The sequence below is a fragment of the Hibiscus syriacus genome, unplaced genomic scaffold (assembly GCF_006381635.1).
Source record: "Hibiscus syriacus cultivar Baekdansim isolate YM2019G1 unplaced genomic scaffold, ASM638163v2 tig00009499_pilon, whole genome shotgun sequence".
NCBI lineage: Eukaryota > Viridiplantae > Streptophyta > Magnoliopsida > Malvales > Malvaceae > Hibiscus > Hibiscus syriacus.
In genome coordinates this window covers 52,678-72,403 of record NW_024062196.1, presented here as the reverse complement: position 1 = coordinate 72,403, position 19,726 = coordinate 52,678, and the positions used below count along the sequence as shown (strand labels likewise).

The 19,726-nt window shown below is 35.5% G+C and overlaps 2 protein-coding genes and 1 pseudogene across 4 annotated transcripts; 1 reads left to right on the top strand and 2 right to left on the bottom strand.

Moving 5' to 3' along the window:
* Positions 1-722: 722 nt before the first annotated feature.
* LOC120203258 lies at positions 723-16,081 on the bottom strand. Of its 3 annotated transcripts, XR_005523804.1 has the most exons (14): positions 7,040-7,222; positions 6,372-6,470; positions 6,082-6,209; positions 5,846-5,999; positions 5,643-5,752; positions 5,333-5,416; positions 5,186-5,234; positions 4,985-5,076; positions 4,345-4,474; positions 3,989-4,071; positions 2,378-3,912; positions 1,990-2,097; positions 1,173-1,906; positions 723-1,072 (listed from the first exon to the last, which is right to left on the bottom strand). XR_005523804.1 is itself a non-coding variant. In XM_039203586.1 (13 exons), the coding sequence occupies exons 2-13, from the start codon at positions 6,462-6,464 to the stop codon at positions 1,353-1,355; spliced, it is 3,120 nt and encodes a 1,039-aa protein (XP_039059517.1). In that variant the 5' UTR covers positions 6,465-6,470; positions 16,076-16,081; the 3' UTR covers positions 723-1,352. The 3 variants fall into 3 exon arrangements, 2 of the variants coding, with proteins under 2 accessions (XP_039059517.1, XP_039059516.1); XM_039203586.1 differs by lacking the exon at positions 7,040-7,222 and adding an exon at positions 16,076-16,081 and having other exon boundaries at positions 723-1,906; XM_039203585.1 differs by having other exon boundaries at positions 723-1,906.
* Positions 10,105-11,767, top strand: LOC120203262 (annotated as a pseudogene).
* Positions 13,580-19,243, bottom strand: LOC120203260 (serrate RNA effector molecule-like). Its single transcript, XM_039203587.1, has 12 exons — positions 18,828-19,243; positions 18,161-18,273; positions 17,330-17,387; positions 16,273-16,347; positions 16,121-16,195; positions 16,000-16,047; positions 15,761-15,829; positions 14,860-15,657; positions 14,721-14,769; positions 14,351-14,628; positions 14,100-14,273; positions 13,580-13,653 (listed from the first exon to the last, which is right to left on the bottom strand). Exons 1-12 carry the CDS (start codon positions 19,241-19,243, stop codon positions 13,593-13,595), a joined length of 2,214 nt encoding a protein of 737 aa, XP_039059518.1. The 3' UTR covers positions 13,580-13,592.
* Positions 19,244-19,726: the final 483 nt, after the last annotated feature.

Below are 19,726 nucleotides of genomic sequence, written 5' to 3'. Positions count from 1 at the left end.
ATGAATTGTAAAGAGTGTTGTCTTATTCAAAATAAGAAGATGGGTTGGTGAGAGATGGCTCCCGCTATTAGGACGAGGATGGATGGAAGTTTGACAAGTGAAGAGAGTGCGAGGACTTATATAGAGGACTCATTTACTTCCTCAACAAGATATGTAAAACAAATAAAATGCCGGTATTAAATATGAATTATTATTTGATATATATGATTGAAAACTTTTTTTAATATTATTTCTATTGTTTGGGATTTAAATTTTTTAAATTTTGATTTTAAGATTTATGGATAAAATTTTAAAGTTTATAGTTTATGATTAAAATTTATTTGTTTTTTTTGAAAATAATTATGATTAAAATTTAAGTTTGTGCACTAAAAAAATTTCATTAAGAAAACATAAATACAAGTGTTCTTTTTTCCTTAAAAAATATAAAATGTAAACAGAGGAAACAAAATTGTCAAAAATCCTATAAAAGTTCTAAGTTGAATTAAATTAGCATATTGAGTAATTATATATTAAAAAATAACAATCTAAGTTGGTATGAGAAAAAATTGTTCAAGAGAAGTTTAAATAATTATAGAACCTCTATATATTTTTTTCTTCTTAAAAACAAATACTACAAAGTGCTAAGATAGAAATGGAAAAGAATGACTATTGTTCAAATTGTTGTTTCTTTGCAATTAGTACAAATATGGGTTGAAACAAAAGGGAAAACTAAGAGAGAGAGAGAGAAATGAATCTGACTCCTGTATTCATTTCTTTTGGGGGGGGGAGCAGCTGACAGACCACTGTAAATCCATATCTGAAACAAAATATAACTCTTTTACAGTTTACACACCATTGATATCTGAACAAGAAACGTAAATTTGGATTACAGTTGAGATCTATTTAGTTCCAAGAGCAGGATCTTACTTCAGGGGTGGGCATTGGGTGATTAACAACATAACTATCTGCAACAGGAGAGGACCATCCTGCCGGTTTGATGAGAAGACTGTATACGGCTAGCACTCATGCGGTGCAACCAAATTATATCAGAAATAACCATGGCAGAAGAGCTGGTTTCACCTGTGCATTTTATCTGCCGAATAACACAAGATATGAACTTTTGAAGCATGCAAAATATGCTTGTGAAAATACCTACAACCAGTAATAATTAACTTGAAATAGTTCAATGTTACCTGCTTGTTTGCAGGCGCGGTCATTTTTGGCCTGAGTTGTTGGGAGTTTGATACTTCATGAGGCTGCCAAAGTCATTCTCTCAGCTTACCGTTGCCCATCACCAACATGAGGCCAAGATCCCCAAACTCATTCTCTCGCTTAGCATTGTCAATTAAGCAAAGAGTTGATTTCAAAAACAATCACATCCAGAATGTTCTGTTATATAGATCACCCATCTTGTACCTTGAATCTTCAAAACCAGAATAGAACTTGTTAAATCCCAATCTCTCGTTTCTGAGCGACTCAGCCATGCCAACATTGTCTCCACCCTGGACTTCATTCCAACCATCCCAAGGACCGTTTGACATATGTGAATTCCTCGACTGTTGGAGATACAACCGTGCATATGGGGATATGTTGTTCACTTGTGATTGATCCATTACCCTAGAAGAAACTCCGTAAGAGCCATTACGAGAAGAAAATCTATCCCCAACATCATATCTTAGGTTCTGATGAGGAGAAAGAGATCTCTGCCTCAATAGTTGAACTCTGGCGTCATTTTCGTAGAGACCCAACTGTGGAGGAAAATTTGATTGCATATCTAAGCCTGAATTGTTGAGCCCTCCCTGAAGTCTACCCTTACCAACTGCCAATATTGCTGGATCCATAACTTCTATATCTCCAACACCACCAATACCACTACTTGCTGGAGCCTGATAAGAGTTTCTTAACAGGGACAAAGTGTCCAAGTATCCTAAAAGGAAAACAAAATTGGCATCAATTTCTGGCAATGAAACACCTAACGATTGCAAGCCAAATAATAAAAAGCGAACCTACCTGATGTGTCAAAACTGTGGTCTACTCTCCCATTAGAGGAAAAGCCGGGAGGGGGAGCCCTGCTGGGAACAGAGAATCCAGGTGGTGCTGACACTCGAGCTCTTGAAACTGCTATGTAACATTGAAAAAAAAGGATATGCATGTACTATATCAATGAATTTTTTTGACAAATTCCAAAAACAAAAAGACAAGAAAAAAAAGTAAAGAAAAAAGAAAAACTAATTTATCTTTAATGATGGTAAAGATCACATTATGAGCATGCTTGTGGCATTACTAAAATTTTAAGAAAACAGATGACACTTTAACATTCTGACACCAAAAGTAAAACCTTAAGTTCTGTAGGAGCATTGACCTATGATAGGGGCAGAGTAATTTTGTAGAAACTCACCAGAGAGCTTATTAGAAGAGAAAACTGAAGGGCTGCCTGAAAAATTGTTGTATGCATCAAAGTTACCTGGAGGTAACCCATTAGAACTTCCAAACTTATTCAGATAGAGATCCCTGCTTTCAGCAAAATCTTGGCTTGAAAGCTGGTTCTGTGGCATTTGACCAAAAACACCACATGAGGACTCAATATCAAAAGGATGATATTTAGAATCTTCATGTCTTGCAAATGAGAATCTGGACTGATTGTTATTCAAAGCCTTCCCTGGACTAGAAAATTTGAGAGGACTAGACTGCTGCTTGTCAGTGTCACCCAACAATTTAGCCAAGTTCTGAGGCGATCTTAGAGACTCGTCCCATGTATCAAAATCTAGCGACAACATGTTTGAAATTATGCTGTTCTTTCCTGTTTCACCTTTGGAAACAATGTCCTCATCATTACCAAGGAATCTTCCCATCTGTTTCACTTCCCCTTGATTTGAAGGCAGAACATAGCCTTCTGTTGTAATACCAGAACCAATACTACTACTTATGTACTTCTCAGGGTACCCATTAGATAAAGACGAAACACCGGATCCATGAAATTGTAAACTGTCACTGACTTTATTATCTACAAAGGCTGTATCAGCATTCAAATTAACAAGGCCAAAAGAATCACCGTATTGAAAAGAATGGGGCCAAGAATGATTCGATAAATGAAATGAAATTGGTGAATTAGGCATATAATTTGGCCGGCTAATAACTTCTGTATCCTTGACTCTTTGATTATCAAAAGACAATACATCCTCTTCAACTTCAGAACTTGTATTCACCACTGCTCGAGTTTGTGTATCAGTTCCCCAATCGTACTTCTCTTTTGAAACAGACACACTATTGGGGGATGTCACAGATCTCCCAGCGGTTGCTGAATTTAAATGTTCCCGATAGTTCTCAGTATAACACTGTTGTAACCCATGACTACTGGAAGAGCTGCTTGATCCATGGTCGGAGGCTGAACTGCTAGGTCTAATAACACTGGAATGTCCACTTGAGGTAATCCTATCTAAGGTCAATGATGAAACATTAGAGCATAAGCTCTGTATCTTCTCATCAGTAGACAAAATACTCCCTACTTTCACATTGGATGTAATAAAAGACTTCTCAGAGTGGCCAAAGATGGAGCTTGTAACAGTTGATGGTATATTAGTGCCCTGGTCATTATATATGGACGTCGGGGGACAAGATATCCGCCTGCTCAATGATTTAGAGGCAGGAACTCCTTCAGGTGAAGTAGGCTTCTCTAGTGCAGTAGTTCGACTATCTAAACCACCATTATGTCTCAAGGGCTTTAACAAATCAGATTTACCCTTCATATGCATAGCATGGATCTCCTCAGATGGTTTCTTTACAACATCATCATGTAATGTACAAGACCGATTTATGTTCGTTACTGCAGATAAAAATGGTGGTGCGCAGCTAATTGTATCAGATTTCTGCTTAGAAGGTCCATTTGAGTATGATAAACAGGCTGATTGTGGCTGGTTTAAAGCACGAGTTCCCCTAGCAGAATGATCGGATTTTAAGCATCACAAATTAACACAACAGAAGGGTATGAGAACAACACAAAAAGACATACCATGATGCTCCAGCAGGAAGAGCAATAGATCTACCAGGGCTTCCATTTGAAGGAGAATCTTTTTGACAGCTTGATATTGTATTCTGTATAAAAATCACAACCTAAGTCAGGTGCAGGAGCGAGGGTCAAGCATACATGTTGCTTTAAAACATTCCCATCCCCACCTCCACCAACCCACCCACCCTATCATTTGAAATTTTCTTATTTCAGTGACTCAAGGTAAAAACAATCACACTACCAAGGGTTTCTTTGAATAAATTCTGCCAGCAAGTACGCTCAATTTAACTGTTCCTAAATTATTAGTGTAATAATTGAACTTCCTGTTATTGTTTGGGAGTTAAATGACATGAACTTACATTTGGAGCACTTTTAGAAATGGATTTTGCTGTAGAAGAACTATTGGGGCAATAATCATCCACTGGGGGAGGTAACATATTCCCAGCACGCCGTTGCATATTGTTTGTTGTACCAGTTATTTGTTGAACCCTACTCATTTAAACAACCAAGAGAGACATTAAACAAATCACATTAGAATTGATAAGTTGCAATAAAAAGTTAAAAACGGCTACAAAAATTAAAAAAATTGATTTGACAAGGAAAAAAAAATCCTTTTGGAACATTATCTTAATGGTGAGGTGTCCATATGACAGAAATAAAATACGGTTGAATAGAAATAAAAGCTCCCAATAATGTTCCTTGCAAGATAAGCTTTCCAATAATTAATGGCATTCTATCTTTCTAACCTTACTACTAGGGTATGAGATCTCACTCTTCTGAATGGGTTACTATAACGGTAACATAGAATACGACAGCTCTAATTAGCCTATCTAACAAAATAAGATTGATGTAATAGCCAATGCACACATGCATTTATATGAAAAGCAAAGCATTTACAAGTTGGATTTCTTTATCTAATGTTCCACAGAAACTCAACAAAAATGAAGTAAATTAAAAAAGAAATAGAGATGATGGCAAGCATACTCAAAATGATTATACCTTGAGCATGCAGATATGATCTCATCTTTGGTGAAACTATCCTCTTGAGAACCAATCTCATGCAAATATAGACAATCAGGATTGCTGCAAGGCTGAAACCCCAAAATAAAATCTTCAATTACATTTAATACATTAGTTTCTATAATAAATAGAAGTTTCAACTCATTAAAAAAATGAAGAAAAAATCACTTCTAAACATACCATATTTCTCAGCCATGCATGGCAGTACTTTGTTGTACCAAAGCATGCCCTGAAATATATATTCCAAGTATTAGGGATGATAACCAGAGTTACAACAATCCATCCAACCACCAACCAAAGAAAAACTCCAAAAGCAAGTTCTCATACTTTAATGGTCTACCATCCAAGACAAATACATGTACAGATTGGATACAACGAATTGCTTCCTCTTCTTTTGAGTAAGTAATATATCTGTACACAGGGTAAAGAAGAATATAAGTTGAAAAAGAGATATACTAACAGCAGAAAACCACCAAAGAGACAAGGTGGAGAAAACCTACTATATGATAAAAACAGGTTTTCCTTTCTGGAGAAACCTAAATACATAAAATGCTCCTATTGAAGTTTTAACAAGCAAAACAATAATGTCTGAACAGTTGGAAAATCTAAAACCTAAACAAGATATTTCTGAACTTACACACTACATGTATTGTTTGGAAATTGCTGAATGGAACCAGCTGCTGTCCTAGACAAAGATGCTTTTAGAACTTTTCCATATTGACCAAAATATTCTCGACTTTGGAGAAACTGCAGAAAAGAGAAACAGGTTTAGTTATCTTCATACAAGTGTATAAAAGTTATCTCGAAAATGCACACACACGAAGATTAGAAAGAGTGTACATCTTCATCTGCCAGATTAAGTGGCAACCCGACTACGTAAACAAGATTCCTTTGAATGACTCGCACACTGCTCAGTTGCTTCCTTCCTTCAGATGATTTAGTCTTTGCCTTTTGTGACTTCATTTTTCTCTCAAAATTAATTTCAGCAACCAACCTGCTAAGAGGGGCGGAAGGTGAATATATATGAGACAAAGGCAAGTAAACATTTCAATATTTTTAAAGAGTGGGAGCTTGACCTCTCACAGTTAGAAGCTGTCCGTACAATTTTTTCTTTATCATAAGCAGTACGACAAGCTGGGCACCTTCCCTCAGCCTCATCCTTCTCAGCCATTTCCATTATGTGATGCCAACACCAAACACATATCTGCCACGAAGGTCAATAGAGATAAGGCCAGATGGCGCACATTAATTACCCACCATTTTCCTATGTTCTCACTTTTATTACATTTTTACATCATTTTTCTGACTTGAATTGTAAAACAAATGATTAAAAAAATGAAAAATGAAATAACAATATGCGTCAAACCTCGTAACCACATTTGCAAGGCTTCAGTTGCTGATCAGTCAAATCCATCTCCTCCGCACAAAGGGGGCAGGTCTTTTCTCCGACGTCACTCATGATTGCCTGAATCCCCAAGACAAATAAACAATCACTTAATAGAAAATTCCTAATAATAAAAGCATACGTAACTGAATCATCAATTGAAATACAAACGGTATCAATAAAATTTCTTCACGGTTTCATTTATCATTTCATCACAATGATCAAACCCCTCAGAAGAAAAAAATTAATAGCAAAATCTAACACTTCATTTAGGTAAATCGCAAATCGAACACTAGAAATCCCCATTCCCATTTTAATAATATAAATCTAAAATTTCCAGGAAAAAATGAAGTAACCACCAAAACAAATCTCGATCGCTTAGTAGAGAAATATACCAAAGCTTCCTAATCAAATATCAAACCAAATTAACAAACAATCAAATTCCCAATCAATATGTAATCGTCAATTGCATAAATGAAATACAATATAGCAAGAGGAAAAGAAGCAGACAAAAAGAATAAGCAGTACTATGTAAATTACAGAATGAGGAACATGGATCAAGGATCATGACAAAATAAAAGAGAAGGACCGAATGTCATAATAGGAAATTTAGGGTTTCGGATTAAGAGATAGCGAGAGAGATGACTTACAGTTAGTTGGGGATCGAGAAGATGACGAATCTGTGAAGATGAGATTGTGCGATGAACAACAAATACAACAAAACACGACAAGGAAATGTGAAGAGAAAATTGAATGGAGAAAAGAGAGAGCCTTTAAAAAGAGAGGGTTCTTTTGGTTTTTCGGTTGGCCTTTTTAGCTACTTGCAATTATCATTTTTTTCCTTCTTTGGTTTTATTTACATATTGACCCTAAAGCTATACCCGATTCTCATTTAAGTACTTTTTTGTTCAAACTTAAAAGTAATATTAAACTATTATATTTCCAATTTATCCAGAAATTAACACCGTTAAAAGAAAAAAAATGTAGAATTTTAGCCAATAAAAATGTAAAACGTGAAAACATACTTGTATATAAAACACGTGGAGCGTTATTATCGGATGTCAATGATTAGCCAAATTTCAACACCGTCAACTTTGTGGCTAAAATGAAAGAAAAACAAGTTTTAGATATCAATTTTGATAAAAGAAATAATTACCTTAGAAAATCTTCTTTTTATAGCGTCACTGTCAGATAAAACATTGTCAACTTTCTATTGCTACTCTTGAATTTTCAAATAGGCATAATGCCAAAATAGACCCAACATTAATCAAAATAGTCATTTTAGTTCATATTATTTTTTTGAAGCATTTTAGCACTCAACATTTTACTTTGGGACAAAAAACTCCCCCTATAGATAAAAATCATTAGTTAATACACAATTATCGCTCCAAAATATGAGCCTTTTTAACTTAAAATAAAAGGTTGAAGGCTAAAATGTCCACACACAAAAATAAGAGACAGTGATTATTATGTCAAACATTAGGGACATTTTTACTCTAAAATGAAACTTTAAATGTCAAAATACTCTAAAATAATAAAATAGAGGGAAAATAACCATTTTAATAAATGTTGTAAGTTAATTTTGACATTATATCTTTTTGTTATTATGGGATCGGCTCCTTATTTTTTCGATTTTTTCGGGTTTTTTTAATCAATTTTTATCATCAATCTTTATATTTATATATAAATTATTGATTTAACCTATATATTTAAATTTAGGCTTAATATAGAAATGTTTAAACTATACCTATTTTCACATTTTGGTGCATAAACTTTTTTTCGGTTAATATAGATACATAACGTTACAAATATTATTATTTTAAGTGCTTTATTTGTTACTACCGTTAAAAGAATATGTTAAAAATCAATCAACCAATATTTGACACATGATATGATTTTTTTATTTCCTTTGATTTAAAAAATTAGAAAAACCCCAAACTTTTTATGTTTTTCATAAAACACCCCAAAACTATTAAATCATTAATTTTAAATCCCATCCAATTTCCAGCCACCTCGAACTATAACTCTGTCGTTGAACGGTCACCCACTTGTCATCGCCAACCCATTGCCTGACAATCATACTTATCGCTACCCCAAACCTTAAATGTATAAACCCCTAAACCTCTAACCCTAAATTTAAAATGCCACATGAATGGGAAATTTTCCGGAATTTTGACAATTAGAATTTATGGGGATTCAACGTGGTTTGATACTCAGAATTCATTGGAATTCAACGGGGAGGATGGCTGTGAATTCATGGGAGATTCAACGTAAAGGGAAACGGCGTGTGTTCGACGGGGAATGGGTAAATAGCTTCAAATAAGTTTTTTCCCTAATAAAAACTAATTTTTAATAATATTTTCCCTAATAAAAACTAATTTTTAATAATATTTTTATTTTATAAAAATAAAAAAACAAAAAAAAACATATAAACATGACATGTGTCAGATAACAGTATTTTTTAACGGCTATTACAACGTAGGCACTTAAGAGAGTAATGTTGCAAACGTTAGACACCTATATTGACTAAAAAAATTTAGACACTTAAATGAAAAAATAAATATAGTTTTAAGTATTTTTTTTGTAAAGCCTTTAATTTATTTATTATATTCATATTTTTTAAATTTAATTTTTCAATCATGATAGGACAAAATAATTAAATTATAAAAACTTAAAATGATGAATTGAAATATATAACTTACTAATAATATGATTAATAATCACGAAATTTGAAATTATTATATTTAGTGCATACTTTTTAGATTAGAATCTAAATATCAAAATTTGTAAAATAGGACCAAATTGGAGTATAGGGACTAATCCAAAATGTATGTATAATATATGGACTATTAGAAGAGTTTGGCATGCCTTTGCCGCAGCTCGATGGGTCCCGCTCTTAGAGGGGGTTGCTCGTAATACTTCCGATGTTCGCCACGTTGTTAGGTATTCAGTTGATGGCGCAGATTAATCCTAAAATATCGCTTTTAAACCATTGGATCTTACTCCTCGGTTACACCTGCCATTTGGTAATTGCCACAACAGGCATCCACTCATAGGATAAATATATATTTTTATATGTTTATATTTATAATAATATTAATTGAATTAAATAAATTACAATTTAATTTTTATTATGCTTGTTGTCATATTTAAAACTTATTAAAACAAACGAAAACCAATAAGAAGGTAGGAATTTATAGTTTAACATTTTCAAATTGGGAAATAATTAATATGTACAATTAAGATTAGTTTTCATTAAAAAAAAGAAAATTATGATTTTTAAGAGTGTGATAGGACGGATATTTAGTAATTGAATTTTAGTATAATATTTATAATTTTACACGTGTGTTCAATTACACATGTCAAATCTTACAGGGTTGAAAATCAGACATTATATGTATAATTAATTATAATAAAATTTATTTTTTAAAAGAAAATAAAAAGACATTATATGTGAAGTTAAATTTATAATGTCCAAGTTTAGCGGGCTTTGTTGTTGAGATATGAAAACCAAAATCCGATTTTCCCCAACACAATCTTCACTGCGATTCCATATATTCAATCTCAGCCATATATCAATGAAATTTTAAACCCAAATTAATCAAACACAGTGCTTCATTTGTCTACTCTCTCCATTACTTTACTTTCAAACTAAAGGTTCGTTTTCGGAAGTATATTATGGTTTTGTTTTCCATTTCGTTTGTTGATATTTGTAGATATCAGATAAAATGCCCAAGAGTTATCCTACCGTCACCGAGGATTACAACAAGGTCATTGAAAAGGCTAGGAGGAAGCTCAGAGGTCTCATCGCTGAGAAGAACTGTGCTCCCATCATGCTCCGATTAGCGTAACCTCTCTTTATCTGTCGTCTGCTTTAAATGTTTCGGTTGTGAGATCCATGATGCTAATTGATCGTACGGTAATGGTGATGGACAGGTGGCACTCAGCTGGAACTTTTGATTGTCAGACCAAGACCGGAGGTCCATTCTGTACCTTGAAGCATGCTGCTGAGCTCGCACATAACGCTAACAACGGTCTCGATATTGCCGTCCAGTTTCTGGAGCCGATCAAGGAGCAGTTTCCTACTATCTCTTTTGCGGACTTTTATCAGGTATTGCACTTTTATTTGTCTGCTTTCAGATTTTACCATTTCATGTTTCATTTTGACTCTTTCTTTCTGGTTTTTGATTCATTTGTAGCTTGCTGGTCGTCGTCGCTGTTGAGGTCACCGGTGGACCTGAAATTCCCTTACATCCCGGGAGAGTGGTCAGTCATGATTTCTGCTTATTTTAAGATACATGAAGAAGTGATAAATGCATTTAGAAGGTTTTCGTCTACGTAAAATTGCTAACCATATAACATCAGTTGGTTTTGTTTTGAGGAATGGAATTGAAAGTAAAATATGTTTTGAGTTGTTGAAATGTTAATAAATTTGTATTTTTGCCCACATTTATTTTGTTTGTAATAAATGCAGGACAAGAATGAAGCAGCACCTGAGGCCCGTCTTCCTGATGCTACCACGGGTTAGTATTAATATCAGATATAAGCTTGCGTTTGATACGGATAATTTCAATTTTCTTAACTTGTTTACGTATTTTAAGGATCATATTTTACATTCTTGTATATGATTATGAAGGTGGGGTTATTTTGGATGAAAATTTTGTAGGAGCTGATCGTTTGAGGCAGGTTTTCGTTACTCAAATGGGGTTACGGACAAGGACATTGTTGCTCTTTCTGGTGGCCACCCCTGGTATCTTTATACATTTTTAAATTTCCCTTGGTTTTCTTGAAGCCTGAATTGTGATTTGCCTCTTATCCTCTAAAAACGGGGTCTATTTTCTTTGCCTTTGATGCAGGGAAGGTGCCATAAGGAGAGGTCTGGATACGAGGGAGCATGGACTGCCAATCATCTAATCTTTGACAGCTCGTACTTCGAGTTTCAATTTTGACTAGTTATGCACAATTCATTTTAATTCATATGAATAACCCAAAACGTACAACAGCTAAACTCGGGTCATTAATTGAAAATGCAAATCCATTTTGTAATGAACAAATCCGTAGAAAATTGAATTTAGTTGATGGCAATTGGATAAATATATTGCAGGGAGTTGTTGGGTGGAAAGAAAGACCATCTTTTGCGGCTGCCAACTGACCAAGTTCTGCTGTCTGTCTCAGTATTCCATCCCTTGGTTGAGAAATATGCCGCTGTAAGCAACAATATTCGATTCAATTATGGGAAATTTTATATTTAGGGTTGTTGAATTTGGTCATTTGTAGGATGAGGATGCGTTTTTTGCTGATTATGCTGATGCTCACCTGAGGCTCTCCGACCTAGGGTAATCCTTCCATTCAACTATGTTGTATTCTTTTGTTCTTATTTGGTGTTGCAGATTTGGTGAGGCATGAACATATAAAGCCGCTGGTTGCAACCATATTTACTTCCACAGCTGTATTGGTTTTTTTTTTTTAAATAATCTCTCCCAACCTAAATTACTAGGCAGTGGTTGTTGCTCCAAGGATTTTAGTCTTTTTCTTTTTTGGTTGAAAAGGATTGGGAGTGTTTTCCGATGAGAGTAAGCTTCTTGTTAATAATATAGAATGCGCAGTTTGTTGTTAGTTCTTGGCAAAAAGTATAAAAAAACACTTTTTTTAGTTACATTTCTAGTTTTAAGGACAATTGAAAAATACCAAACAATGAGAAGAGGGGGGGGGGGTTGCCATTATACTCTTAAGTTTGCCCCTTTTTCCTGGTTAATGGTTTAATGTGATGACAACTACGAGGTTTTAGCCTCAAATAAATGCTAAAAATGATTATGTTGTGGAGCTAAAGTGTCTTATATACTATGAAGAAAAGAAAGGGAACAAATCGGTTTTGATATTTATTGCATATTACAATTAACGTAGAGTGATTTTTGGAAATTCCAAAACTTGTTTGTTCAAGAAACATTATGACACAATTCTCACTAATCTTCAAGAATGTTGTATGTTTTATTCCATGTAGTGCAAGGGTTTTGTTACCTCTAGGATCGAAAATGTCGTATTTTCTTGCATATGTTGCATTTATAACTTATTAGGAAACCCTATAACACAATATGGAAGAGATGGAGAAGATAACGGAATTTGATGTATGATTATTATTTATATAAAGAGAGTGTAAATTAATCACTGGTGTAAAAATAAAAAATTTGCAATTGATTTAAAGTTTTAATTAAAATCAAATTCAAAAATTGTGTAACATATCTCGTTGTTTACGGTGCATGTTCTGAGAGGATATACAAACATACTTTTAATCAAGTGGTTTGATGTTCTTACTAATGAGTAAAATATATCTTGATTCAGCCACTTGCAAGAAAGGACGTAATTAGGAGTGGGACCCTCCCAAATGAATAATTTTTGAAGTCGTATATTAATACAGTGACAAAATTATATTTTGATCCCTCTTATCGCAGAACTGATTTTAACCCCTTCAATAATTTATATTTTTTTGCCACAGCTTGCAAGTCCACGAGATTGGCGCACTTGTACTAAATTTATGAGGTAATCACCTGAAATTGGTCAATTGAATCTGTGGACTTGTTTACAATTCATCTCCCAAGCCGATCAAGATATATTGTTGGACATATTGTGCGCCAAACTGTGAAGCCACGTCCATTCTCATCAACTGGACTGGATCGCGGTCGGGCAGGTTCAACAACAAATCAACTAACTTGTATATAAAACGCCTAATCTTGAACCCTGGATTTGGATACTTCATTGCTAGAGTAGCCGTGTTACCATTCATTGACGACTTTCCTTAATGGTTTTACCCAAGATGCACATAATATTTAGCAAGACACTTGCAGTTAAACTACAGCTTACCTTCTCCTGTACACCCAATTTTAATCTCCCTATTACTGTTTTTAATTATGGGGCGTAAACATTCCCTCAATGTTCATAATCATCTCTTTTGACGTCAGTTAAGCCGGACCAACAATCAATAAGAGAAAAAAATAATTATACGAAATTAAGCGTACTTCTTAGGGAAAATCAAAGCAGGAGAATGCTCTTAATCACAAATTGTAGCACCTGGAAAGACATAAGAATTTTAGAGTTATAACATTATGATGTAAGGTCAATGATTCACCATTCAAGACAACCACCAAAAACCCCGAGGAATTTGACCTTGATGCTGCTTTCCTCGTGCCATTTTCGCATTTCCCCTACCTACAAGCTCCTGTAGTCTATAACCGTCACTTCATCCTCGGGTGCATCTAGGTCTTGATAACTGCGTTATAAATAAAATGGGGCACGCTTTAATATGCTGAATATAGAAAGATAAACACAATGGAAATAACTAATTCAATTAGGCCATCAAAATTTATCAGACAAGGCACGAGCGGGGCAGGTGAGAAATGTGATGACCTACGAGAATATTCTAATCACAATCACATCACCAGATTCTATGCACCGTTCGGTATTCCCTTTTTTACACGGATTACTAGTTCCGCTTTGTGATGTACATATAGCAAGTTTCCCACCTCACTTATTAGAACCAGAAAACCCATTGCCAGAACAACATATATCCTATCACTACGTACAATCATAAAATTTGTAAACAAGAAGTGAACTGAGCAATACCATGTTCAAACAGACACAATTAAGGTTAAGCTCTGCAAGTAATATAACTGCAGCAAATCCATTTGGTCTGCCAACAGTCTCAAGCAACCTTACCTTCGTAAACGACGAGGATCCTGCCGGAGGCCAGCAGCAGGCAAAAGAAAGGAAGCCGGCCCTGCAGGACGCCCACTTCTACTATTGCCGCCTTCAAAAGGAACAGGACCACCCTGCTCTCTAAACACCTGCATTGCAAGTTCAGGTGGAGCTGGAACAAAGGGGCCCAATGGACTGCAATTACACAAGTATAAGTCCTTGAGGAAATAATAAGCTAACTACCGCTACTTGTGGAACAGTATAAGACCTACCCAGCACCAGGAACAGGCATCAATACAGGTGGTGGTGCCATATCTGAAGAAAATGAAGTTGCAACATGCACCCCTTGTCCACCAAAAGCATCTAAATTTAGATCATCACGATTTCCCCCATCAGAGCCCTCATTGTTGGATGGAAAATCACTTGATTGAGGATTCTCAGACCTATCATATCTATCACTTCCATTTGCTCGATTATCACGATATTTACGTGAGCCACGCTCATCTTTCAAGCGATTTTCCAACATTTGACGTCTCAGAGGCTTGCCTTTCTGCAGGAAGAAAAAATTAATGATAAAAGGAAACAACGACGTCATAAATCTGTAAGAGCAATCAAAACACCAAAGCAACTGTTGTAGCATACTGGTACAGATTGCTGCATAACAGGTGTCCCACCAGGTGCATCTGGATCACTGTGAATGGCAACGGTGTATCTTATATTAGTATCCTTAATATATACATTATATATATAAACAATAAGCTGCATGTAAGACCACACTTACTTCATGTAGTTCTGGAAATAAAGCTCTTCACGCACTTTAGATGTTAGCTCCATCACAAGCTCCGGGTGTTTGAGTTTAAGATGCTTGTGCACGAACTCCACAGCATGAAAGAGCTTTGTGCAACCCTTAGCACCACAACCATACTTCCAACCATACTTTTCATCCCTGATTTTTCGGACAAAAGGATCCAAAGCTTCAACAGAAGCAGCATCTATTTTTTCCTTAGCAGTCATTAATTCCAAAGGATCTTGACCCTTCAACCTCTCTTGCCAACGTGTGTCGAGTTTCTTTTCCCACTCAGATCCATTTCTAGTCACATCAGAACCCTTTCCCTCTTCTCTCACATGCCTAAGACCCTTAGAATCAATTGTTTCAATCATTCCATAATAATCCAAGCCATGGACATGCCACAAGTAAGTTAAAATTGTATCCAGAAGCTCTACACCTTCAAGTCCTTTCACAGAGGTCAAGCCACGCAAAATGATCACAGGGCCAGACGAACTACCATGAGGTTTATCTCTATTTATTTGGTTTTCAGGTCCACTAAGAATATTTTCCTTGATTCCTTTTTCAGAGTCCAGTTTTTGCACAAGCCTCTGTGCTTGTTCAATGTCAATCTGAATTCTTCTGGGATCAGAACTGATTGGGTGAGCCTTTGGAGCAGCAGAAAGGTCAGCTTCTTTAGCAGGTCCCCTAGCATTCCGTTTTCTTTTGCCACCAATGTCTGCTTCATCTTCAGAATTAGGATCACTGGTCTGTCCTGGTTTATTTGATGACAAGGAATTGCCAGCAGGACTTCTGCATAACCAATACAAATTATTGGACAGCAGCTTGAAAATAATTAGCAGGAAGAAAGGTCTAATACGCATGTAAGTACGAAGACACATTATGCAGATCTTACAAGTCCAGTGTTCCACTCTGCAGATCAAGGAAAAAGTCCTTGGCAACTTTACAAGCAAGCTCGTTTCTCCTAAAAAAGGAAATGTCAAAATCAAAATAAAGCATGAAATTGAAGTAACCAATCCAACAACAGTGCAGTACAACCACACCGTGATACAAAATGCAGTGCTGAGGGGGATCTATCAGCTTAGTAACAAATTCATGACCTGAAACGTCAAGAAAAATGCTAGTACAACTAACCTTTCTATAACAGTGACCAAATTTGTTGGATGATATTTGTCTCTCAACCTACAACATAAGGAAGTCCAATTAGAACAGTGGGGTGAATGGAGGGAGTAATTCAGCAATCAAAGGGAAGTACCAATCCTCATCTTTGTGAGCATCAAAAAAGGCTTGTTTCTGGGTAGATATATACTCTGACTTGTATTCTTGGTACCTACACAGTCAAAAACCACGGTTTCAGCCACAAGTCTCAAGATAAAACTGAATCATAACATTATTCCCCATTTGTACCTGCGCTCAGCTTCAGCTGGTAGTATATCATCCTCAAGCTCTTGAATGAATTGCTTGTATGACATCAATCCTTCTCTGAAACATTTACACAACAATCAATGATAAGAGATGTTTTGAAATAATCTCAATCAAAATTTAGCAGACCTTCAATGCGGCAGTCTTGCCCTACGCTACTTGGACTCAGGTACAGATGTTGGACACGGGTATGGATCTAAGTGTCAGACATGCCAATCACCTTAAGTCTAGAACCCGGGGATAGAGCTTAAAGGGGTCAGAGAAGAGGACATTGGTATGGGGAGTCTTCAAACAATATTTTTACAATTCTTTTATAGGATTATTACCACAAAGATAACAACTTCACATTTAATATTTTTAAGTGATATATTATACATTCATATTTTATGTAAAATATATTGCTTTGTGTTTATTAAAACCTAGTTATAAATATTTTAATTTTCTAATTTCTTTTTAATCTTTATCAAATACAAATAATTTTTATAAATCAAATATAATCTAAGATATAAAAATCTACCATTTAGATTTGATTTGTACATTGAATTAAATATATTTTGGGCCTTAAACCCAACCAATTTTAGGAATAATTATTAAATTGGATTTTAAAATCTAATAGTATCAAAGTCCAGTTAAAGAATAAGTCCAAAATTCAATCTAAAAAGACTTCTTTACTTCTTCCCTTGTACGACAACAGAACACTGTAAATTTAAAATACCAAAAGTGGCAGAAGGTTCTTTTCTTTGGAATATCTCTAATATTTTCTCAACTCTCTCTCCTTACCCATGATGGTAAGGTTGAGAACCGCCGCTCCATGTCATGGGGATGGGTTGATATCTCCTCAGCTTGATCTTCTGAATATGGGATGAAGAAGGGTCCTATTTTTTTGTGTCAGACCCGGATCCTATCCTGGGTCGTGTCGTGTTCAACACAAGTATTTCCATGTTTTTGGTGAACGGGAGTAACAGAGGTCTTGCCGCAAAGCAATGAAAAGTAATTCAAAACTAATATGATACACGAATCCCAAATAAGATGGAAAGCTAACCTTTGAATACTCCCCGAACTGGAGGCATCAACATAACCACCACGGCCAGAATCCCAATCTGCAAAAACAATATTATTTGGCAAACTAAAAAAAAAACATAAACAGAAAAGATTGATAACAAGTTTGTTACCGTAGAGCAGTATACAGTAATGCATCATCACCCTATGGAATTTTAGAAGGAACACAACTACTAAACATAGTGTCATCGTCAACTGTAATTATGCATCATTTCATAGATGCCCAAAGTTATTCAACTTATTCTCATCATATGCATCTTGATAATTTCCAAAATGATGCTACGATCTAAAAGTGGCTAAATGGGAAACCTGAGTGCCAAAAGAAAAACTAGTTCTGTCTATGTTAATCTCTGATTATCATAATACGTTGCATGAAAAATGAGCTATTCCTAACCAGTAGGAATTTACTTGCTTCAAATATGAATATATTGGTAGATATTCCTTATGGAAGTAAATTTGAAAGTTCGGCTGCAAGAAAAGGGAGTCTATAACTGTAGTTTAATCTCTTTACTATATTAACAGAACCAAACCAAACCAACAAGCCTTAATCTCAATATATCAGGGCTCTCAGTCCATGTCAAAAGATGTGACAGAATTTTACGCTGGCTATCACGGAACTACTGCAACCCTCCTCCTTTATCCGGGCTTGGGACCGGCAGTGCAAGCACAGGCGGAGTTTAATAAATTAATAATAAGTGAGAAAAATAAGGCAGAACCAAAGGTTAAAACAAAAATGCTTCGAGATTATTCCAAGTGCAAGAATTGAAGTTTGAGGAAATATGAAATTAGTTAAACAATTTATAGAGTGGATCACCTTGATAGCCACCAGAAGAACGACCAAAGTATCTGCCATGAGGCCTTTCTTCAGGGTGATCAGCCCTTCCCATCATCTCACGATCATATCCACCGCCATAGTCGTACACAAACCTGTCAAATCAAAATTGATTTACAGCGTGAGCAAAATCTGAATATAACCAAAACTGTCAAGTGAAAATAAGAAATCATATATGATTGTATCATGATATATGAACATAAATTAACTCAAATAATGATATATATAGTCATATATAGAGAAGAGACGCAGGGTTAAGAGCAATACAAGAAAACTGGATGAATTATCCATTTTCAAGTAACATTACACATTATTCACGGTTCTTTTGCAGGGTCAGCAGTAGCCACAGGTAGTAATTCATGCATTCAAAATACCGACCCCATTGGCTAACAAGGTATATTTTACAAAAATTTACAGGAAGATTCCTAAATTAATAATTATTCTAGATCTTAACGTAGTTGCAGTTAAAGAATTCCAAGATTAAATCAATTAATCTAAATGCTAAATTTAACAGGTCAGAAATAACTTCGTAACATTAAGCACAGAAAAAATCAACAGTTCAGATACATATACATAGCTAATTCAAGTTGCATCACTTTACATTTTAATTGTGATAAAAATGAATCTAGAAGAAGAAATAAAACATTACCTTCTATCTCCAGGTCCAAATCCCCCTCTAGGGCTCCCTCTCCTCCCTCTGCAGCCACCATCCTCCCGCCTAGACCTCTTATAAGGTGGAGACCTCCGCGGCGGAGGCGAGTGTCTCCTATCCCTATAAAACGGCGGTGGAGGAGGGCTAATGCTACAGCGCCGCTTGTAATCTCTGTCCCTGGTAAGTGGAGGTGGAGGAGAGCGGTTGCGATCGTACAAGTCGCGATCCCGTCGCTCGCGTGAGTCTCGCTCTCGGCGTCGAGGCGGAGGCGGCGATGGGGGAGTGGAGTTAGGATCGTCGGATGGCGGAGGCTGTCTGTTGTTGTTATTGTTGTCGTCATTGTCTTTACGGTCGCCGCCTCCGCCACGTCGGTGGTCGAGGGAATCAACCGGCAGATTTATGACGTCGGCCATATGTGGAGGGCAGTAAAAAGGAACCCTAGAAGGAAAAAAACATAGATAGTAAAATGAAAAATATAATAAAATGACAAGTGAAGCTTCCTTTTTAATTCATTTTTCGCGGGGGCTGAGGATTGAGATTTAACCTAATAAATATAATGAGTTTTTTATTTAGCTTATTATACTAAGTTAAAATTTATTTTGAGATACATGATATTTTTTTAAAGTATTATTAAAATTTATTACGTTAAGATACGAGTTTTAATAAAATATTTTTATTAGAACTCGTCCATGGGCTAAATAAAAAATCTATATATTCTACTGACTAATTTTGTCGATGATTGATAACAAAGTAAAAAAAATGGCAGAACTGTTCCACAAAATATATGCAACTAAACAACAATTTTAGGGTGCGTTTGATTCACGGAATGTAAGATTACCAGTGGGAATAAAAGATTATCAGAGAATAGGATTACTGAGAATGTTATATTTTGTGTT